The sequence below is a fragment of the Oncorhynchus masou genome, chromosome 27 (genome assembly GCF_036934945.1).
Source record: "Oncorhynchus masou masou isolate Uvic2021 chromosome 27, UVic_Omas_1.1, whole genome shotgun sequence".
Classification (NCBI taxonomy): Eukaryota; Metazoa; Chordata; class Actinopteri; order Salmoniformes; family Salmonidae; genus Oncorhynchus; species Oncorhynchus masou.
In genome coordinates this window covers 25,009,082-25,033,016 of record NC_088238.1, presented here as the reverse complement: position 1 = coordinate 25,033,016, position 23,935 = coordinate 25,009,082, and the positions used below count along the sequence as shown (strand labels likewise).

The 23,935-nt window shown below is 45.4% G+C and overlaps 1 protein-coding gene across 2 annotated transcripts in view; it reads left to right on the top strand.

Annotated features, from left to right (window-relative positions):
* The window catches only part of LOC135515882 (neuroepithelial cell-transforming gene 1 protein-like), a 37,985-nt gene extending 15,300 nt beyond the window's left edge, over positions 1–22,685 (top strand). The window contains exons 3-10 of one of the 2 annotated variants that reach the window (XM_064939698.1): positions 4,224–4,286; positions 17,434–17,718; positions 18,538–18,600; positions 18,822–18,995; positions 19,198–19,455; positions 19,565–19,735; positions 20,111–20,297; positions 20,421–22,685. In XM_064939698.1, the coding sequence (XP_064795770.1) occupies positions 4,224–4,286; positions 17,434–17,718; positions 18,538–18,600; positions 18,822–18,995; positions 19,198–19,455; positions 19,565–19,735; positions 20,111–20,297; positions 20,421–20,866 (1,647 nt within the window). In that variant the 3' untranslated portion in view covers positions 20,867–22,685. Of the gene's footprint in view, positions 1–4,223; positions 4,287–13,974; positions 14,209–17,433; positions 17,719–18,537; positions 18,601–18,821; positions 18,996–19,197; positions 19,456–19,564; positions 19,736–20,110; positions 20,298–20,420 lie in introns of those variants that run through there. The other variant, XM_064939699.1, reaches the window with a different exon arrangement.
* Positions 22,686–23,935: the final 1,250 nt, after the last annotated feature.

Sequence of the window (23,935 nt, the reverse complement as noted above, 5' to 3'; positions counted from 1 at the left end):
TGTGTCTCCCTGTTCCCTCACAGGACCGGTACCTCGGCTTATTCCACTATCCTCCCCATTTTGTCCTGGCATTGTTTGGGACGATTATGGTTATCCGGCCTGTTTGTGCGGACAGAGAGTGCCTGTCCCTGTTATAACTCTGTCATAACTGTCTGTTTTGGCTTCAAATCTGGCCTTGGTGTTTTTAAACAGGCACGGAAGCAAATGGACCTGTTCATTCTCAAAGCTGTAAAGTTCCTCTGACTTGGACCACAGATACTGACTCTGTGCACTTAAGTTTAGGAAAAAGTAATTTATTAGTAAACGATGACGACAAATGACTGATCCACTTTGGTCTTAAGTTTTTGAGGGGAGGTTTGGACTGCATCTTGGATGCATCCGGCATCACCTGTGTATCGTTATTCAGAACATAGTCCATTACTCCATAGTGGATGATGGTGTCACTATTACACATGTATTACTCATCTGGAATCTGCATAGTTCATGATAACCTTGATCGCCAAAAATAAAGGCATTCGAACTAAACCTTGAATCGCTCATGCAGCATCAGAAACCCTGTAAACTGATGATAACTATGCATGCATGCATGCCAGTGCAGTTTGTTTAGGCAACTCGCAATCACCTCTGCAGGTCCATCTGACCCTCCATTCAGGAGCGTTTTAATTGCGTGACACCCTCACAGCTGATGCCAGGCACAGGACAGACTCCCCACACTACCCAGTGATCCTACAGTGAACAAACAAGAAACATCTTCCCGTTTCTATTTCCCCTTCAACATAATGGAATCAACATAGCTATTGTTCCTCTTAGATTGGACGGCCTGCTGTTTACAGTAAAACCTAGACCTAAATACGACCGCTGATTGGAAACAGAGTTGAGATTAGAGAAAGGAACTGAACGACAAGGCCTGGACTATTCCAGGGTTTATGAGTGAACCCCGGCTGAAACCCTATCCATCGTTCAACAGAGTCGGGGAGAGGAGATGAAAAGCAGGAGGGATAGAGGAGAGGAGGACAGAGGCTCTTCATCTCGTGCCAAACGTTGCCTTTGATTCCACAAATGTTCTTTAACTGGCACGCTTAGCTCAACGACTACAAGCATACTGCGCTTGTTACCTAGCCCCCCCCCAACGACTCCACTATTATCTCCCCTTTATAAATCTACCCAAAGAGAGAGAAGTATAGACAGACAAGAAACTGTGGGATCCTTTCTTCTCCTTTGTCTCCCATCCCCTCTTATCTCTACCTTCAGGAGGATCCTGTGCTTTGATGGGGGTAGGTAGGGGACTTTCTGGAGACTGGGGCGGGCATAGTACAGTTTAGGTAGCAGTGTTTAGGTGGGGGTGGGCCTGTAGTGTTTTTCATATTATCTCAGACTACATTAGCAAGGCCTCAGGGCAGTTCTGTAATGTTGAGAATGTGATTTAGGTTTCCATCTCTGCAAAAAAAACTGCAGATCAAACCCAACTGCTGTTGTATGAATGTAGGCAGGTAATTAATAGGAAGGATGGCAGCTTTTTTTGTCTCTCCCAGCGACGTGTTCAGACAGCCAGAATGTCAGTCCGCATCGCTTTCCATGCAAACGTTCCCACTTCAAACAGGTGTGTGTGCCTGGGAATTGAGATTTGTATTTTGATGTGCCTATATGCGTGTCCCTGTGTGTAAGTGCAAGCACCCTAATTCAATGACCTCAACATTCACCTACCCAGCACATACCAAAAGACTGAGGTGGGGCACTAAGTATGATCACTGATTATCATAGTCTCTATTCTAGTATCTCTTGAGAGTCCATGGCATTCCTTAACACAGTGTCGACCCCACTGCCCCCACCTTTTTCTAGGCCTACCTACCTCATAGCTTTGCTTTGCGCTGGTAATTACATAGAGCCTGCCAGGTTGTATATTCTGGCAGCTGACCAGGTCATGGTTTTATGGTGCCATTATCACATGACGCACACAAACAGGCCAGCACAATGTGTGTGTGTGTGTGTGTGTGTGTGTGTGTGTGTGTGTGTGTGTGTGTGTGTGTGTGTGTGTGTGTGTGTGTGTGTGTGTGTGTGAATAAAGAACTCCACTGTTGCCTCCGTCCCAACCCCCACTCTGCCCTTTCTACACTTCTCTCCATCCTCCCTCTACCACTCTCTCCTTCTCTCACTGTGTCAAGCAGAACATGCTTAACAAATATCACCTAGTTCTTTACAGCTAATCCCACGTGACATTAATGTCCATTTTTTTCTCAGGCCTACGCTGGGTTTGTTTAAAAGTTCAGTTTAGCCTAGCCTGTGACACCGTGGTAATGTAAAACTGTATCATTTGCATGGGCGACAGCAGTCAACATAGACTCAACTAACTGCCCTCAAACAAGCCCCGTTGCCTGGGGGAGGCTCTGAAGAGAAGACCCCTCTAGCCCAGACTTCCATTGCATCGGCATTAGGTTCTAGGTTGGGGCGGCAGGCAGCCTAATGGTTAGAGCGTTTGACTAGTAACCGAAAGGTTGCAATATCGAATCCCCGAGGTGACAAGGTAAAAATCTGTCTTTCTGCCCCTGAACAAGGTAGTTAACCCACTGTTCCTTGGCCGTCATTGAAAATAAGAATTTGTTCTTAACTGACTTGCCTAGTTTTTAAAAAATGAGCTGAGGAACTTCTACATTATGCCTCTAGTCCAGTGTAAACTTTCCATCTAACCTGGCCCACCCTTTTGATGATTTAATCAAAAAACTGACCCAAAACCTATCGTTATTTTAAAAGCTAGCCTAGCACTATGCAGTTAAGCCCTCTGATGATAATAACAAAACATTATTAAAAGGAGTTTTCTCTGATCAATCACTTGAATTCCTTTCGAATGGGGATCAGCTTAATGATTAGTCGTTCAGTCACCAGCTGATTAGACACTAGTCGAATTGGCTAATGAGCCTTTTTTTTCTAGCTAGTTGATGAATGGCTACACTGTAGTCTTTTGATCAGATTTCCAGTTTCAGCCTCTCCTTTTACCGTCTGCTCTACTATAAACAAGAGTTGAATTGATCGATCCATTATCCCACTTCCCTCATTAGCTTCAGGAAAGGTCCTAACTGCCTCAATTAGACTACCTTTTAGAAAAAACCGACTGTGTGGAAACTACTGTATTCAACAGCTGTAGCACTCAATGAGAATCCCTTGATTAGGAGCTGTAGTGTTGCACAACTCTGTCTTTGCCAAAGCACTGTTCACTCCCCTTAGTGGGCTAGCTAATCATCTAGCCTCGTTCTCTCATCTGGAGCATTGCATATGTAGACCCCTTGTGTCCCCTTGTAATTTGCGAACCATGCAAATTCACATTTTCTCACCTTGTGTGATCAGATATTGCACAAGGTGTTCTCTTTTATATTACACAATGTATTCTCTTTTCTGTAGGAAAGCTAACAGGTTTGAGGAAGAAATGGCCATTTACCCCCTTCAAAACCAACTGTTCATAACTACCTCAACATAGTCCTACCCTGTCCGGTCTGTCACCCTGCACACACTGGTGGTCACTTCTTGGCTTCCTAAATGCCCTGTGATGGCCCTCTACTCCCTCCGTGGTTAATGTGCCCTAATGACAGCACCCTAATGACAGCACCCTAATGACAGCACCCTAAGAGCCCCTGCAGTCAGGCGATGCCAGCGCTCCTCCAGCCTTTACAACCCTAGTCGCATACACACAAACTCTGGGCCAGACCTCATCTCACCTGCCAGCTGGTCTTCTCCCCAGGTGTTCAAGTGCTCTTGTGCTTCATTAACCCTTTCCTGTTCCCAATGAAACCTCCAGGGGTGAACATTGTCCCTGGGGCAATAGGGCTTAGCAATGGGGCAGTTCTTCTCTTCACTGGGGCTATTCTCAAACCATTGAGACCAGGATGGGACAGGGTAATGGGGAAATGGGGTGGTTGTCTATTCTTGTTGAACTATTTCTGACATCAGAGAGCAGCTGGAGTCCAGACGAGATGTAGTCGTTTTGTGTGAATTGGAGAGACTTGGGCATCCGAGTGGCGCAGCGGTCTAAGGCACTGCATCTCAGTGCAAGAGGCATCACTACAGTCCCTGGTTCGAATCCAGGCTGTATCACATCCGGCTGTGATTGGGAGTCCCACTCATGAGTGTCTGTGTGTAGCTAGTTGGGTATCTGCCTAAGGGTGTCTGTGGTAAGTTTATCTGTCTCTAAATTTGATTATAATTCTAATAATCTAATTTCCATCTGTCCCCAGAAGCGGAAGATCAGAGAGAAGGATGACTCTGATGCAGTCAGCCTGTGCAGCTTAGACTTCAAGGTAAAACGCACAATGAACCGTCCCATAACACTGAACCCTATATTGTGTTCACAATATAGATACCCTGAACCCGCATTACTGATCCTAGATCAGTTTGTCAAGGTGACGCACACAGTTCTGTAAACTCTTGTTGTCTCCAAGAGTTGTTGACATTCATGAATGTACGGGAAATTGCAATCTAGACGTAGAATGTCATTGCAATGGATCATTTGGTGCCAACATGGAGGACAGTTTCCTGACCTCTGTATATCTTTGGCTTAGGTCTGAAGAAGCTAGGTCTATAGGCTATCCAAAGTCTAGCCCCATCCTGTTTGTGATACTTGAGCATATCACTGAAAACCATCCAGATAAGGACCGTGTTTGTTTACAGCAACCACCACAACACTCATCAACTCATGTTCGGGGACTTTTATCACCCAATCTACTGTAGTTACTATGATTCATGTTTTTAGTCAATTGACGATCAGAACTCGTTTGTTGGAAAACGTCCTTGTAATGTGGGTCTATTGTCTATTGGTGTTTCTGACACACCCTAGGCCTGTCACCAGTATTCCAACGTGGGATGATTTTCTTAGTTTCCAGAGAGGTTTCATTATCACTCTCGATCTGGAGGCGTTGGTAAAACACACTTGTTTAGGTGAGGTGCTAGCTAGCAGAGTAGAACACTTGGTAAAGAAAAGGAGAGCCACCCAAGGAGAGCCGCCATTATTGAATAACCAACGTTTGGACAGACAAAGTAATCAGAAGATTAATCGTACCCTATTCAATTTCTCTCAAACCACTATGACAGGCCACATTTCCAGTGAACACTTTTTTTGCTTTTGATGACAAAATGGAGGACATTAGTCCGTTCCTACCCAGCAGAGCCTAATCTTGTGTTTTTTGATCGCTTCTAATTACTTCAGTAAAATGTTTGGGTCAGAGATTACTTGAAAGCTGAGGGTGGCCTGATGAGACTGTTGATAGTAGTGCATTAAAAAGATTTGCACCATCAGTTTCTAAATAACCCCACATCATTATGCTCAATCAGATTTGAGCCATCTCACTGGTAGTCTCTATACAGATACATGTTATTGTCCTGTAACATCGTATGTTTGACATTTTGAGGTGGATTATAAGCTAGTCTATATTTGTCTATACCAGGGAACCCTGTCGGGGTCTCGACTTACTTTCTAGAGTTAATACTAGAATAAACAAGGTGCGGTTTCAAAATGTGGTTGTGCATTAGCAGTTGCTCTTATGTCAGTCACTGATAGTCAATTAGCTCATGTCCGCTAATATTTTTTGAGACCGCTAAATTAGATTAGCTGTCAGCTATCTGAACTGAACATGTCCCATGTTTCATGAGCTGAAATAAAAGATCCCAGAAATGTTCCATACGCACAAAGCGCATTTCTTTCAAATTTTACACTCAAATATGTTTACATCCCTGTTAGTGAACATTTCTCCTTTGAAAAGATAATCCAGCCACCTGGCAGGTGTGGCATATCAAGAAGCTGATTAAACAGCATGATGTTACACAGGTGCACCTTGTGCTGGGGACAAATGTGCAGTGTTGTGTCACAACACGATGCCAAAGATGGCTCAAGTTTTGAGGGAGCATGTAATTGGCATGCTGACTGCAGGAATGTCCACCAGAGCTGTTGCCAGAGAATTGAATGTACCATAAGCCGACTCCAATGTCATTTTAGAGAATTTGGCAGTAAGTCCAACCGGCCTCACAACCGCAGACCACATATTTGGCGTTGTGTGTGGGCGAGTGGTTTGCTGATGTCAACGTTGTGAACAGAGTGCCCCATGGTGCAGATTATGCCATGCCTTGTCTCTGTTGCTTCATTCATTCTATGATCCTTGCCTGAGGTTCCAACACTTTCGTGGTTGAACTGATTTCGGTTGTGCTGATTTCAGTCTTCTCGTGGTATTATGACGGGATGGACTATGGTGGAATGGAAGTGTGGATACAGACGTAATCCTGTCTGTCATTCAATGGTATAAAAGTCTTATTTTTCCACTGTGTTATTGGTGAGTTGTTAGACTGTCAGAATGACCACTTCGCGATCAGACTTATTGTAACACAAGGTACATCCATGCTTCAGTACAGGACAGCCATGCTGTGTACTGAGATCTAGCAGCCAGAGTCACTTGGAAATTGGGCATCCATCCATGTCCCGAGGATGTCGGGAGATGCCTTCAAAACCTTGCTAGGGCATTTTGGATGGAGATGGTGGATGGGCGTAAGCCACAAGCCGTGTGTTGAATCCCAGTGCTAGACAGTCATTTTACATTTGTTTGTTTTAACCATATCCCAAACCTTAACCTTGTTAGTTCTAGATCTGTCATTCTCATTGAAATCAGGTTTAAGACGTAGTGTATATGTGCTCTATTTCTATGCTTCCCATTCTTGAGTTTCATTTTTGTGTCTTTTACTTTCGGCTTTGTACACCAGCGTCAAACAGCTGAAAATACAATATTTTCAGGTTATTAATAATATATTTCACAGCGGTTTAAATGGTACAATGATTCTCTACACTTAACTGTTGAGTTGTGTTTTGTTGTTTTAACCTATCGCTAACTCTTAACTTAACCGTTCAGAATGAGAGACCACAGCAGTGCCACCCCAGATGCAGCTGCTCCAGTAGGAGAAACCCAGGGTGTCCAAAACACTTAGACTTTTTATGTTCGGCGCAACTTCTAAATTTTACATTTGGAGAAACATTTGCAGTGCAGTGATTTTTTTTAAAATATTTTTTTATATTTTTATTTTATTTTTTTTAAGCAAAGGTTGAAGGCTCTTGTAGTGTATGACTGAGGTCAAACCACTCACTGACTCACACTAAACACGATCAAAACAAGATTATGCTACACTGGAGAAGAACGGACTAATTACAATGAACTTGCCAAGTGATATTTCATAGAAATCCTAGTTTGGCAAGGATGAAGAGAGGAATGACTCACTGAACCCCTCCTGTGTCATCAAAAGTATGTGTTTACTAGAAATGTGGCCTGTCATAGAGGTTTGGGACAAATTGAACAGGGTACTAATTATTAATCTGATTAGAAAAATTGTTGTGTCCTTGAGCAAGGCACTTAACCCTAACTGCTGCAGTAAATTGCTCTGGATAAGAGAGTCTGCTAAATGACAAAAAATGTCAAATGAACTCATACGGCTGCTAGGTGAACAGTCTACTGCATACAAGATCACATCATGATTCTAAAATAACTTAGTATAATAGTGTATTATAGATTTACTGTAAGACAAAAAAACACCACCTCATTTCTTATGAGATTTCAGGATGATTGTGCAACTTGTTGCCTTTTTCTCTCATGTGGCCAGACCTTAACAACGTGCTCCAATGGGCTAAATATGTGCATTTGCTTTGAAACGAAACACAGACATGCTACAGTTTGCTAACCCATCTGCTGGAAAATCTGCCCGCTGTCCATAATTCTAAACCACACTGTAGGCTACTTCAGGACAACGCTGTATAACTCCAGAAGAGCTAAATGTTTCTCCTCAAGAAACTGATTAATAAGGTTAAGGTTTGGGATATGGTTAAAACAAACAAATGTTAAATGACTGTCTAGCACTGGGATTCAACACACGGCTTGTGGCTTACGCCCAACCACCATCTCCATCCAAAATGCCCTAGCAAGGTTTTGAAGGCATCTCCCGACATCCTCGGGACATGGATGGATGCCCAATTTCCAAGTGACTCTGGCTGCTAGATCTCAGTACACAGCATGGCTGTCCTGTACTGAGGCATGGATGTACCTTGTGTTACAATAAGTCTGATCGCGAAGTGGTCATTCTGACAGTCTAACAACTCACCAATAACACAGTGGAAAAATAAGACTTTTATACCATTGAATGACAGACAGGATTACGTCTGTATCCACACTTCCATTCCACCATAGTCCATCCCGTCATAATACCACGAGCAGACTGAAATCAGCACAACCGAAATCAGTTCAACCACGAAAGTGTTGGAACCTCAGGCAAGGATCATAGAATGAATGAAGCAACAGAGACAAGGCATGGCATAATCTGCACCATGGGGCACTCTGTTCACAACGTTGACATCAGCAAACCACTCGACCACACACAACGCCAAATATGTGGTCTGCGGTTGTGAGGCCGGTTGGACTTACTGCCAAATTCTCTAAAATGACATTGGAGTCGGCTTATGGTACATTCAATTCTCTGGCAACAGCTCTGGTGGACATTCCTGCAGTCAGCATGCCAATTACATGCTCCCTCAAAACTTGAGCCATCTTTGGCATCGTGTTGTGACACAACACTGCACATTTGTCCCCAGCAAAAGGTGCATCTGTGTAACATCATGCTGTTTAATCAGCTTCTTGATATGCCACACCTGCCAGGTGGCTGGATTATCTTTTCAAAGGAGAAATGTTCACTAACAGGGATGTAAACATATTTGAGTGTAAAATTTGAAAGAAATGCGCTTTGTGCGTATGGAACATTTCTGAGATCTTTTATTTCAGCTCATGAAACATGGGACATGTTCAGTTCAGATAGCTGACAGCTAATCTAATTTAGCAGTCTCAAAAAATATTAGCGGACATGAGCTAATTGACTCAGTGACTGACATAAGAGCAACTGCTGATGCACAACCACATTTTGAAACCGCACCTTGTTTATTCTAGTATTTTAACTCTAGAAAGTAAGTCGAGACCCCGACAGAGATGCCTGGGTTGTGTGCACTAAGTAAAACTCACTTAAGTAAACTATTGCGTAGCAGGGGATGTTTGTCTGGTGTGAAGTCTATCACTTGTATTGTGTTTAATGGCTGCTCTGGGATGGTTTTAGTGGGGCACTGCTGGATAAGAAGCCCTGTCCTCAGCGCCCCTCCAATAGCTGCTGAAGAGACAGACTACTTTAGTTGTTATAGGTTGGTTGGCGGTAAGGCAGAGGAATGAGGGACAGAGAGCGGAATGAAGACCACAGGAAATTGGGAAACAGGTAGAGGTGGGGAAGAATGGAGAGAACAAAGGAGGCAAATTCCAAATAGTAAGAAATGGGGCAATACAGGAGCTGGTGTAACAGAAACAAAACTGTTTTTGTTTGAGTGGACCAAGAGAAAGAGAACCTCATTTCTTATGAGATTTCAGGATGATTGTGCAACTTGTTGCCTTTTTCTCTCATGTGGCCAGACCTTAACAACGTGCTCCAATGGGCTAAATATGTGCATTTGCTTTGAAACGAAACACAGGCATGCTACAGTTTGCTAACCCATCTGCTGGAAAATCTGCCCGCTGTCCATAATTCTAAACCACACTGTAGGCTACTTCAGGACAACGCTGTATAACTCCAGAAGAGCTAAATGTTTCTCCTCATGAAACTGATTGAGATCCAATAGCTGGCCGTTTCACCCCCCCCCGAACATGATTTGGATCTTCAGCTCTGGGGAAAAGGATCTATGCAGGGACGGAGCAGTTACCTTTAGATTCTCAGTCTCGGCCTATTCTCAAACCTGTTGCACCAGATCTGCTCCCATCCGCTGCACATGTCCCCATATCCAGCTTCAACCCCCCCCCCTGCTGTCTGGCTCTTTGGCCCAGGTGGAGGAGGTTGAGACAGGTAAACAATCTATGAACAATAGGCTGCTTCTATTGTTCTAGAATTCTCTGCCCCCCCTCCTCCTTACCCGTCCAGGTTTGACCTGCCAACTGCACGCTCGCCCAGAGAACCGAAATGTTGCCACAATAAAAACCGTCCGGGGGGGTTGAGTACCTGACTAGAAGGTGTTTGCTGTAAATGCTGCACACTTGTATTGTGTATTGCCAGTCCTGGCTGGAATCGGGGTTCCTTGAAAAACATGAAGCCACAAGTTGTAACTTTCCAAGCTTCTTTGACCGCCCCTTTTTTTGTGTGTGGTGTGTGTGTGCGCGTGCTCTCTATGAATGTGCCATTGATCAGTGTCATGACAAACCTGTGGTTCTTGGTTACCTCCACACTGTTTGGTAGCAACCAGAGATGCCTGGGTTGTGTGCACTGAGTAAAACTCACTTAAGTAAACTATTGAGTAGCTGGGGATGTTTGTCTGGTGTGAAGTCTATCACTTGTATTGTGTTTAATGGCTGCTCTGGGATGGTTTTAGTGGGGCACTGCTAGATAAGAAGCCCTGTCCTCAGCGCCCCTCCAATAGCTGCTGAAGAGACAGACTACTTTAGTTGTTATAGGTTGGTTGGCGGTAAGGCAGAGGAATGAGGGACAGAGAGAGGAATGAAGACCACAGGAAATTGGGAGACAGGTAGAGGTGGGGAAGAATGGAGAGAACAAAGGAGGCAAATTCCAAATAGTAAGAAATGGGGCAATACAGGAGCTGGTGTAACAGAAACGAAACTGTTTTTGTTTGAGTGGGCCAAGAGAAAGAGAAACAATCTGGCAGTGCCTGGGCTTGATATGATCACACTAAAGCCGTGATTCACTATAGTATATGAACACCCGTAGGCCTATTCTCTGCCTGCCTGCTCAAATAAGGACTCACAGACCAAATGTTTATAGGGAGGAATAATCCACTAATATCAGATTCATTCCATCTATTGTACCTGAACTCCTGCACCAAACTCCCACCACCAGGGGGCAATGGTTCCACCACTTGTTGAGTGAATTAGGCCCCTTGGAAAGTGTTGGCTGGTATGCTTTCCCCAGAACTCTAATTAAACACTAGCCTTTTCCTGTACTGCGGATGTGGAGGGCATGTTCAGTTCAGTCCGAACTGTAAGCCCCAGGGCTCTGTTTGTTCCTGGCAGGGAGGTACCGCAGAAGAATAGAGGCTAACGCTATGGCTGGGGTGACTCACTCCTGCCTGCCTCTGTGTGTGTGTGTGGGGATGATAGTAAAGCGTGTGTGTGTGTGAGAGGGTAGTATTAAGTAAGTATGTGTGAATACACATTTGTTTGTCAGACCTTTTATTAGAGCTGACTGGGCGTTTGGGCCCGGCGGGTTGAGCGATTTTTGTGTTTGTTGCGTTCACAGCCCACCCACGGGTGATGGCCCAGACAGAGGGGTGGCTCAGCCTCCGGTATCCCCACACGGAGTGACTAACACTGAAATGCACCACGTTGTCTTCCCTGTGTCTGGATGATTGCATGAAAAAAATACTATTTTCCTGTATACACAGACATTCGCATACAATCAATCATGACTTTCTGCACTGAAAATGTGCACTGGGGCAGTGTTGTGTTTTATAGTCCATCTCCTCCAGATTGTCTGTATCCTGGTTCATTTTCCAGCAAACAGACATTTAGTAAATGTTATTATTCAGTCTTATCTGAATAATCATTCACACCATCCTCCCTTCTGGCAAACTGCTCTCCCTTTTTCACAAGTAATCCAGTCATCACCCAAATCAACATGTAGTGAGATTTTCCCCCGTGGGCTGTTATATAGCATTTGATTCCTTGCCCGGAGGTGTGAATCCTAGCCACTAGTTGGGTTAGTTTGTGGAGTGGACTCTGCTTGTGGAGTGATGTATGCCAGACTGTCAGAGACCACTTGGTCGGTATAACATGATCGGTTTTACCTGAGAGTGAACAGTCCTGATGAACACATTCCCAACCATGGTGCCAGTCCTCATGTAGTTTAGCAACAATAACCCATCTGGGCTCTCTCACTTCTGTTACCAAACACTCACACACTCACACTTTCTCACTCTCACACATGCTTAGTTGCATACGTCCTGTTTCACACCTCAGTATTGATACAGGAGGGTGAATTCGAGCCTTCACATTGGTTTAATTTGTTTGCCCCACACACACACACACACACACACACACACACACACACACACACACACACACACACACACACACACACACACACACACACAGACTGGCTAAATAACTAGCAAGGTTTTACATCCCTTCTACCACATAGCACCTCAGCACATTATCCAGTCCATCACACAGTCAACACCTTGGATTCTGAAGTCCATTTGCGCAGCAGTTATATGGCTATGTAGCAATGTGTCTGGTTTAATGGCTTGCCACAGGTGTTTTCACGTCTCTAATCACGTCTCAGTTCACTTTTATTCAAATGGATCATGAATGTGTCTGGCAGGAAAAGGGAAGCAAGCTTTGTTTCAGAATGACCTGAGTTTAGTTTCTCACTTCTTCCTACTGTTAAACTGGGTGCAGATGTAATTGCCCCCTTTTAAAGGGATACTTTAGGATTTTGTCAATGAAGCCCTTTATCTACTTCCCCGGAGTCTGATGAACTTGTGGATACCATTTGTATGTCTCTGTGTGCAGTTTGAAGGAAGTTGATTAGCGCAATGACTGGAAGTCTGTAGTATCTACTAGCATTCTGGGTAATAACGAACTAAACACCCTTCATTTAAATCCACCCCACCCCCACACACTACACTTCTCCCCTCAATACACAGGATCTAGTGCAGACCGTGTGTGTGTGATATAATAAGGAGGTGAATGAGTGCGTCCCTCTTATTGATATTCTAATTGATCTTCCCCATCCCCTGCTGATCAGGGCCTGGTAACAGCTCTCTGCCGTTAGCTAAAGCAGACGACAAACACTGGTGCACTTTACACCTTTCACACCAGAAAGCCAGGGGACAAAGAAGTGCTCCATATTTCCTCACTCAATGGGATGGGATATTTATTACATGATGGTTCACTGTAGTTATAGGTTCTGTTTGAACTAGATTCTATAGGTGGAAATGTGCAACTGCTGTTTTCAAGAAAGTGACTTAATTATCTGAAGTAGAAATGCAGAAGGCATTTCTCTATTTTGTTTTGGTTTTAAAACCCATTTAAACACATGAAGCAAGTTTTCTCTTAGTTAGGGCTGCTCAATTAATCTAATTTGAAATCGAAATTGTAGTATTGTAAGATGCTGCATTTTACATTTATTATGCCATGAATTTAACATTCAAATGTAATTCGAGTCTCCAGGGAAACTCTGACCAACACTTTGGGTTCCTTCCCTTTCACAACAACGTCTACTGTACCTGGCTTTTTCATTCGTTGTCGTGCCAAACAACACCAACCATAGAATTGGAATACTCATTTTATTTCTATGATTCTTACTGTTTTGATTTAAATCGGAAGTAAAATCGCAATCATAATATTGGGTTCAATAATTGAAATTAGATTATTTGCCCATATTTTCGTACTGTAACTTGTTCTCTGATGCGATAGCCACAGATCTCTCTCATCAGATCTGTGAGTGAATCAGCAGCTGTCCCGGTTCTCTCTGCTATCTCTACTGGACACTGTACCTTAGCAGGGTGTGTGTGTGTTTAGTCTCTGGCAGGGTGTGTGTGTGTTTAGTCTCTGGCAGATGACTGCCATGTTCAAACCTGAACTTTCAGAGATTATTGTTCTGTTATACTGTATGCACATGATGCATACCTTTTTCCATTCACTTTAACAACAACCCTCACTATATGGAATTTTCCTAGCACTAGTGTGTGTGTGTGTGTGTGTGTGTGTGTGTGTGTGTGTGTGTGTGTGTGTGTGTGTGTGTGTGCTTTTTGTTTGGTGATTCACACACACAAACGGGCTTCTTCACCTGTATAGCCCTTCAAGAAGAGTCTGATTCCTCCAACAGTAACCCCTCTAAATGGTGGGAGGGGTTCGGATAGCTTGCTCCTCCCTTTACCAAGGAGTATTTAAACTGCCCCCTCCCTAACTCCACCTCAGACCAAAGTTTAGAATGAGAGAGCGGTAGAGTGAATTTGTTCTACTCTTCCAAAGATATTTTGAAGAATTAAAAACTCTTTCATATGGAATAATGAAGACTAACTGGATATAGCAGAAACCTTGTTGGATTTTTTTACTCAACGCTATGGTGGCTTACGATGAACTGGGTAGCTTGGTGCCTATCAAACGGACTCTACAAGCTATAGACTGTCAGAACCGAGCCAGCAAAGACTCAGAGGTGAGATACTAGATCAATCACTGCTTCTCCCAGTATGTTCTTTCTGCTGGCTTTGTCATTTGGTATCAGTTGGATAGGAACTTGTTCTCTGCTGCGATAGCCACTGATCTCTTATCAGATCTGAGTGAATCAGCACCTTGTTCCTGTTCTTTCTGCTATCAAATCAAACAATTTGTCCCGTGCTTCGCAAACAGCTTCGTCACAAGCGTATTTGTCACATACTTTGTATCTCACCTGAACACTGCACCTTAGTAAGGTGTGTGTGGTGTGTTTAGTCTCTGTTCAATTCAAACTTTTAGAGATATTTGTTCCATGATACTGTCAGAGGTCATAGAACTATCCATCCCTTTAGCTTTGCTTGCTTTTGTGTGAATCCATCTGCCCAGACAGGTAATGTATCCTAACCCTGGGGGTTGAGTAGTACCTCATCAGCACTGTAACAGCAGGGGACAAATAGCCATACAGAGATCAGCACCATGTTTGCGACTTCTCACCAAATTCTTCATACCAATAACATTCTAACTTGGAATGTGTGTGTGGTTTGAAGTTGGAACTTAATGCCAACATTATTGCACATTTTTAGTTTGCCAGTTGGTATTCCCCCCTCCTTTTCTCAGAGCCCTGGGGCAGTGAGTGCAGTGGCTCAGCAGGCTGGGAGCATTCCTTACACAATTAAAGAGAGGGGGGGTAGAACCCAGGTGTGCCTCTTCTTCTCTGACTCACACAGAGCCACTGGTCAGCAGCAGCCTTTCTTACTCACTTCTCTAGTCTCCTTCCTTCCCCCATTCAAGGTTTTTGTGGTTAGATTTCAGAAGGGGTTTCAGGGGGAAGCCAGCGGCTACATTGTCGGTAAATCAGAAAGGAGAAGTTGAGTTCTTCAATGAAGTGAGTAGTCTCATTTCTCAACAGATGTTCATGATTGTGACACCCATTTTTAAACCTAAGTCACTCCACAGTTACTCTTTGATGAGCTCTTTGGTTGGAATCCAGGGTAAACAGTGGTGTTCCACTCCCTCAGAGCCCTGCTATCAGCTATGCTGTAATCAGTGAGCGAGCTGCAGGAGCAGGGAGGGACAGCCAAGCCAGCAGGGATTAACATGTGGGGTTACATCAAAGGGAGGCCAGGGGCACAGGAAGGTGCTTTTAGGGGGGTGGGCTGAAAAAGTGGATACATTTAGTTGATGAGCCCTTGGCTCTCTGGTTGGAGATAACGAGGTAGAAGGAGAATTGTGTGTGGGGGTTATTAAAATATCACCGGAGGCCAATTTAGGGCATTGGGGAAGATTTGAGTAAGTACCCATGGTCCCTCAATCTGTGTTGTGGTGGGGGGGATTGTTCCAAAGACGGTACAGAACGATACAGTCCAGCAGCACAAACCCCGGATATGTCTGGCTTCCTGAAGGGAGCGAGACTGAACAGTATTCCAGGGAGTTCCCTGTAGTCAAACTGCCTGGACCAAGACTAGTTTCTATCAGTCTGCATGTTGTCTCTCCTGCTGATAGTAACACTGGGTGGGCGTACAAAGAACAGCACGAGTGGCCTTTGTTATTCCAGGGCCGGTCCCCAAATGACAGGAAAGGCACAATGGGCAACACACGTTTCCAAAGTTTACATTGGAAGACCCCATGATTTCCAAAGCAAATTCACCCTCTCTCTGTTTCCATTGTCCAATGGGGTTTACAGCAGAACTAGTTGGTCACAGTGTGGCCGTTATGGTCCTCTCTCCACTTAGTAATGAGGCCAATTAAAATAAAGTCTAAAGAGGTTTAAAGCAGGCCTGCGTTTTAGGATTGGGATTCCTTTCTGACCGCACCATTTCTGGACCACCGTCAGAGCGGTTCGGATGTGGTCAGTGTTGGTCCTCTCGGGTTATTGGCTCTGTGGTTTAGATAAGTTCCTGGACTGTCTGGCGGTCCTGGTCAAAGACCCCGACCACATTTGGACCATGACCCTAGCTGGCCGCAGCCACTGTGGCTTTCACGCCAGACTCTGGGGTGGATCTGTTCTGCAGCTGTGGTCTGCTTCTGGGGCCAGGAGGAGCCTGAATGGCTCTCTGTTTCGCTGAGCCAAGGCAAAACCCCATTCATCCTGAGTCAGGAGAAGGCTCAGAGAGTTTAAGAGCTTAGGGGTACCAATAGACATGCAGCATAGATTTCATAAGACTGATTATTTTATTCACAAAACATGTCTAATTGCATGATATTTATGGTTGTTTTTGAAGAGGTCTCTCTGTCTATGAATTCATTACCTCAGATCTGCTAGTGTGATGTTTGTTGCTGTTGGCAACAAGCCAGTGCATTAGCAGGGGAGTGTTGCGCTCTCCCTGCCTCAGGGCTCAGTACAGGGGGTTGAAGCGGGATTACCTGGCACAGGTGTGGTGCTTCACTCACGCGACGAGGGCTCCAGGGCCTGTTCCGACTCGCACCCACAACCTCCCCCCTGAGACTCCTAAAAAAGACTGAGACTTCCAGTATTCTGGTGTCTGTTTAAGACGAGGCCTGTTAGTTCCTCTCTCTCGCCGGTGGTCTTCCGTCCAGAGTCACACATCAGTTTTACTGTAGCTGTTTAAACACAGTACCGTCCTGTCCCATACCTCCCTGAACTCTGGGAGACGGGAGTTAAACGATGAGGCCTTTTTGTCTTCCCATGTTTGAGTGACTGAACAGTCCCAGTCTCACGGCCCGTTTGCTGTAGTCAGGCCATAATGCTGAGTAGTTGTGTGTGTGTGTGTGTGTGTGTGTGTGTGACAGAGTAAGTGTGTGTAGTGTGAGTGTGTTGGACAGCTGAGAGCAGGGGTGCATTCCTGGCATGCCTCCAGGCCCCTTCTCTGGTCGGCGCCTCTGGGCTGCAGTCTGAAAGAGGGTCTTTGTGCTCCCCCAGCCTGCCCTGGGCTCCTCAGTCCTCACATGATGGAGGCAACAGCTGCTGGGGCTGTTGCTTCTTCCTGCCTGCTGTCTCTATGGCCTGACCCCAGCGCCAAACCCCTCCTCCCTAGTAACAGTTTCCTAACCAAGTCCTTTGTGGAGGTAGTGTCATCAATAGGGATTCATGGCTGGCATGAGGGCCATGTGATAACAGTCATGGGGAAGCTTCTAGCTGTTTCCTGGTGAGGCTTCTGCTAAAAGAGTTGGACTTCAGATGGTTGGGTTTATGGTAAATGATAAAGGAAGTTGAGGATTTTAAGCCTAATCTGTGTTTTCCCCCCTCTCTCTCTCTTCTCTCCAGGAACCCAGCAACAAGCGTGTCCGTCCTCTCGGCAGGGTGAGCTCACTGGCTAACCTCATCTCCCCCGTGAGGAATGGGGCCGTCCGGCGCTTCGGCCAGACCATCCAGTCCATGTCCTTCCGGGGCGATGGCAGTGGTGGCAAGACGCCGGGCGTGCCCCAGAAGCCATGCAATAAGGCGGCGGCGCCCACACCGCCCAAGAGACGCAACAGCACGCTGTGGTCGGAGACCTTAGACGTCCACCAGAAGGGCACCTTCTCCACCAAGGAGATCAAGAGACAGGAGGTGAGAGTCAACACCGTCACCATAGGCTTCTCAAATCTCTCTTCACAGAAATCCCAATAGAGAAAGAATGGGAACTCGGCTGCAACAATAGATGGTTTGATTAGCTTAGAACAGTGTGAGGTGAGAGACTGAACCACATACCTGATGTCTAGTTCTGCTGGCCCTGCTAAAGCACTCCAGATGACTGAGTGCGCTCCAGGTCACATAGCCAGACGCCACGGTATTCAACCTAGCCTTGGACAGAGTTATTAAAGCCAGAGGGCTGGGTGCTTTTCCTGCCCCCCCCCCCCCCTTTCACTCTGTTTTTCTCTTTTGATTCTCATACAAGAGTTCAGACTTTTGTTTGTTTTGAAAGACCCCTCGGTATTTGTGCTGCGTGAGCTAAGTGGGGTTAGAAGCGGTCAGGGCCCAGTCTGTCACCAGTTTGTTCCAGAGCTGGTGTCTGACGTCACTAATGTACCCCTGGCCTGGCAGACCTCTCAACCAACTGTCAGAATAATCTTAAACCATAAACAACACAGAGAGACAGAGAGTAATTGAGAGAGAAGGGACCCAAGAATTTGGCAACTCATTTGGCATTGATTTGTCCTCTTACTTTAATATGTACTCAGTAATTTGGCGTCCTCTTTAGTTTGATACAGTTTAATATGTACTCAGTAATTTGGTGTCCTCTTTAGTTTGATACAGTTTAATATGTGCTGTGTTTTAATTTGGTGTCCTCTTTAGTTTGATACAGTTTAATATGTACTGTGTTTTAATTTGGCGTGACATCCTTTTCCATGGTGTTTTAAATATGTCTTTCATCTCCTTCCCCCTCAGGCCATATTTGAGTTGACTCGCGGAGAACAGGACCTGATTGAGGACCTCCAGCTTGCACGCAAGGTTCGTACTTTATTTCAAACCCTCAGAGTACATACCAGGCAAACAGATTAAATATGACTAGTTGGCAGCTCTCCTCTACCCATTTAGCTATAAAAAGCAAGGATTCCATTTCTATCTCACTGAAACCTTTCCTGCAGAGCTATACTTAGCCTCCCCCTCTCTTTCTAAACAAACCGTTAGCCGTTGAATGACCGCTCGGCTCTATTTTCTCTCTCCTCCAGGCGTACCACGACCCCATGCTGAAGCTGAGTATCATGTCGGAGGAGGAGCTGAGCCATATCTTCGGGGACCTGGATGCCTACATCCCCCTCCACGAGGACCTGCTGGCCCAGCTGGCCACAGCCACCGGCCCCGACGGCACCGCGGGACAGATAGGACAAATCGTCGTCAGCTGGGTACGTACCAGGGCCTGTGCCCACTCAACTTTGCCCTCTCTCTATCTTCCTCTACCTGTATAAGTATTTATCTAGCAGGAACCAACGTGTTGAAGATGTCATAAAGATGCCCCTTTATGACATGACGTATCTGTATGTTTATCTAGCAGAGAATGGCCAACGGTACGGTGCTAACGGTACGGTACATCTCTCTCCCCTCCAGTTGCCAGGGCTGAATGCATACCGAGACTACTGCAGTAACCAGGTGGCGGCCAAGGCCCTGTTGGACCAGAAGAAACAGGACCGGAGGGTGCAGGACTTCCTGCAGCGCTGCCTGGAGTCTCCCTTCAGCAGGAAGCTGGACCTGTGGAGCTTCCTTGACATCCCCCGCTCCCGCCTGTTTAAATACCCCCTCCTGCTCAAGGAGATCCTCAAACACACGGCGCCCGAGCACCCTGACACGCCCCACCTGGAGCTAGCGGTGAGTGGAGACGCCCACAAACATTTATGAATTCAGCGTTCTGAAACATCAAATATGTCATTGTATCCTATCCGTTTGTGACTATAACAGTGTGCGTGTGTGTCTCCAGATCACCATCATCCAGGATGTGTTGTCTGACATCAACATGAAGAAGGGTGAGTCAGAGAGCCAGTACTACATAGACAAGCTGGAGTATCTGGATGACAGGCAAAGAGACCCGCGTATCGACCAGTGCAAGAGTCTGTTGTGTCACGGCGAGCTACGCAACAAGAGCGGAACAGTAAGTTTAGAACACACACGCATACACACACATTATAATGCTAAAATATGCACACTCGCACTGCAATCCACCTATAGCAATGATTCTTCCCTGGCTCGTTCTAACCCTCACATGCACAAACTTGAGCTCTGCACCCCCAAATAAGGCAGTCGGGGCCAAAACTTGGACCTTTTTCCATTAAAAATTAACCTGAATAACACATTAATTACATAATCACATGAGAATCTATCAATGATAAGTCCTCAGGAAAATAATAATAATCTGTTGGCAGATGAGAATGTGAGAAACTATGCCTGAAATTAAACAAAACGTTGGCAATGATCTGATTTTAATCTTCTTTTTTTATCTTCTTTCCTTTGTCCTCCCTCCCTCCAGAAGCTGCATGTGTTCCTGTTCACAGAGCTGTTGGTGATGACCCGGTCTGTGACGCGGAACGAGCACCACTGTTTCCAGGTGTACCGGCAGCCAATCCCGGTGCAGGACCTGGTGCTTGAGGACCTGCAGGATGGAGATGTCAAAATGGGTGGCTCCTTCAGAGGAGCATTCAGTAACTCAGACAAAGGTGAGTCCCTGACCCCTCACCGATGACCCCTCCCCTATGACCTTCCATGTCTATCTGGAGGTTAAAGCCTGTAACTGAAACTGATGGTTAATCTAACGTCTTGTTCTCTGTTCATCTCCTTAGCCAAGAACATCTTCCGTGTGCGTTTCCATGACCCGTCTCAGGGCCAGTCCCACACGCTGCAGGTCAACGACGTCTTCCACAAGCAGCAGTGGCTCAACTGCCTGCGCAGCGCCATCTCCGTCCACCACCCCGCCGATGCCGCCGTCACCACGCCCACTTCCTCCCCGGCAGCCGACGCCCACTCTAAGCGGCGCTCCTCCAAAATCTCCTCCATCATCCACACGGAGGAAGCCGACGAGAACTGCCCTCTGATGCCCGCAGGTGCAACATCCGCCTCCAGTTCTCTATGCGGGGACGAGACCCCCAGTCCCACCTCATCGTCTCCCTCTTCCCGCTCCTCATCCTCCTCTTCATCACCACTATCCTCCCCGTCGCCCAAACACAAAACCAAAAAGGACAAGCGCTCCCTCAGTGCCTTAGGGAAGAGGAAGGAGACCATGGTGTAATTAGAGGGGAGAAAATGGACTCCTTGGCGAGCGGACAATATGTTTGTACATAAGGAGGGGGGAGCAGAGTGGGGGGGGGGGGGGGGGCTGGGTGTTCCCTCCCCGTGGGACTTTTTATTTAAGTGTCTGTGTGTTTTATTATTACAACAGTATTTTGTGTTACTGTCCCCATTGGCAGCTATTTACTTTACTCTTCCATCCCTCCACTGTTTGGTTTTGTCTACAAAGGGGCTAAGTGCATGCCATTCAGTATTCTGGAGAGGCCTGCTTGGCTTTCAGTAATTAGAGAGAAGTTGTGCATATTGTCCTGTTTACTGTTTGATATTTTTTTTACTCCCTTTTTTTCAATCTGAACTTACTGTAGCTCTGTTTAAAACAGCACTGTTTATGGTGCAGTGGTTAAGGGCTCTGTACTGCAGCGCCAGCTGTGCCATCAGAGACTCTGGGTTCGCGCTCAAGGCTCTGTTGTAATCGGCTGCGACCGGGAGGTCCGTAGGGCGACGCACAATTGGCCTAGCGTCGTCCGGGTTAGGGAGGGCTTGGCCGGTAGGGATGTCCTTGTATCATCGCACACCAGCGACTCCGGTGGCGGGCCGGGCGCAGTACGCGCTAACCAAGGTTGCCAGGTGCACGGTGTTTCCTCCCACACATTGGTGCGGCTGGCTTCCGGGTTGGATGCGCGCTGTGTTAAGAAGCAGTGCGGCTTGGTTGGGTTGTGTATCGGAGGACGCATGACTTTCAACCTTCGTCTCTCCCGAGCCGTACGGGAGTTGTAGTGATGAGACAAGATAGTAGCTACTAAACAATTGGATACCACGAAATTGGGGAGAAAAGGGGTCAAATAAAATAAAAAACAGCACTGTTTCTAGCTTTTAGCTAAAGTTATTTAACACTTTTTGGGGATGTGAGATGGATAGAAGGGAAGAGTTCCCACAATAGATGAGATGTATACGAAACTGAAAACTAAACGATTTGATAAGTCTGATTCGTAGGTGTACTGGAGGATGGGTCTTATTTGTGTACATTCCTAATAACAGATATTTTTTTATGTTCTGGACACCTTTTTGCATCTACTGCAGTTGATGGCATTCATTTTAATCAAATCGCATTTTAATGGGAAAAAAAAACATATCAAATGACATTTTGTTTTACTACCATGTAAAAACAATTTAAACTGAGCCATGTTGGTTTAAAAAGCTGACTCTTCCGAATGAAAATCTATCACTCAATGTAGCAATCTTGCATGGAGCTTTAGTTTTTGACACGGCCACTACCCAACCACGGTAGTGGCAGGAGCGTGTACATACTTGTCTGATGGGTTGGGATCTACTGAGGAGATGACGTATAGCTGAAAGAAACCACAAAGATGGGTTGAGAAAAGCAAAAAAGTATGTTAGAAGAAGATTTAAGAGATGTGGGGGAAAAAAGATGGAAATGTTGAACGTGTTTGAACTGAGAAGTTGGGGGTTTTTTTTCAAGGTGTGTGTAGCCACTAGCCACGCAATGATGGAGCTCCGAGTGAGTTGGGATGTGGTGCCTTGTCCAAAATGGAGGTTAGAGGCACTGGTCAAAAAGCCAGTGAGAGAAATTTAAAGAAAGACTATGTATGTTTGAGGGCGAAAACAGATGAAGGTGTTGTGAAAGTGTTTTGTAGAAGGAAAATGAGTGTAGAGGGTTTGACTGTTTGAAAAGGGGATGGTAAAGAACTGTACTGAAAAGTGACGAGCTAGTAAATGGCTGTGATATGACTACCATGGCCTGTATGTAAGTGGTGTAAAAGCATCACAAAAATCTATAATAAAGATCTGTGTAAGAGTTCTATCTGACTTCCTGAGTTACTATCTTTCTATTTTCTTCCAAAAAATGGACTGAATAACTGTACGTGTCACGTAAACACACTCGTCATCGGCTTTCGGTTGCTGTCTTGGCAACTGTTTTTGAGTTCTCTGAATTGTTTAGATAGTTAATGGCGTGACGACAATGATTACACATTACATTACACACATTATGGCATCTCTTAGTCTTGGTTTTAACAGACAAATGACTTAACTTTCCATGGAGCTGTGATGACCCCACTAAACAATGCAGAGCTCATAATTTGGAAATTTTCTCTAAACATTCACCCACATTTCCTCACATGGGCAACTACAAGCAAAAATGTTTCACTTTCAGAGTTGTGATGAATTCCTCTTCCCAAACAAACCAGCCCTCGTCCCTCTTTATCAGAGAAAAATACAATGTGTTTGTTACGTTAGCCTTTTTCTAAAATGGGTTGAATTGTTTTATTTTCCCTCATCAATCTACGCACAATACCCCATAATGATAAAGCAAAAACAGGTTTTTAGAAATGTTTGCAAATGTAGATTTTTTCTTTTTCAACTTAGCACATTTACATAAGTATTCAGACCCTTTACTCGGTACTTTGTTGAAGCACCTTTGGCAGCGATTACAGTCTTGAGTCTTCTTGGTTATAATGCTACAAGCTTGGCACAACCTGTATTTGGGGAGTTTCTCCCATTCTCTGCAGATTCTCTCAAGCTCTTCAGGTTGGATGGGGAGTATCGCTGCATAGCTATTTTCAGGTCTCTCCAGAGATGTTTGATCGGGTTAAAGTCCGGGCTCTGGTTGGGAAACTCGAGGACATTCAAAATCTTGTCCTCCTGCGTTGTCTTGGCTGTGTGCTTATTGTTGTTGTCCTGAGCGCTTTGGAGCAGGTTTCCATCAAGGATCTCTCTCTACTTTGCTCTCTTAATCTTTCTCTCAATCCTGACTACTCACAGTCCCTGTCGCTGAAGAACATCCCAACAGCATGCTGCTGCCAACACCATGCTTCACCGTAGGGATGGTGCCAGGTTTCCTCCAGACGTGACGCTTGGCATTCAGGCCAAAGAGTTCAATCTTGGTGTCATCAGACCAGATATTCTTGTTTCTCATAACCTGAGAGTCTTTTAGGTGCCTTTTGGAAAACTTGAAGCGGGCTGCCATGTGCCTTTTACTAAGGCGTGTCTTCCGTCTGGCCATTCTACCATAAAGGCCTGATTGGTGGAGTGCTGCAGAGATGGTTGTCCT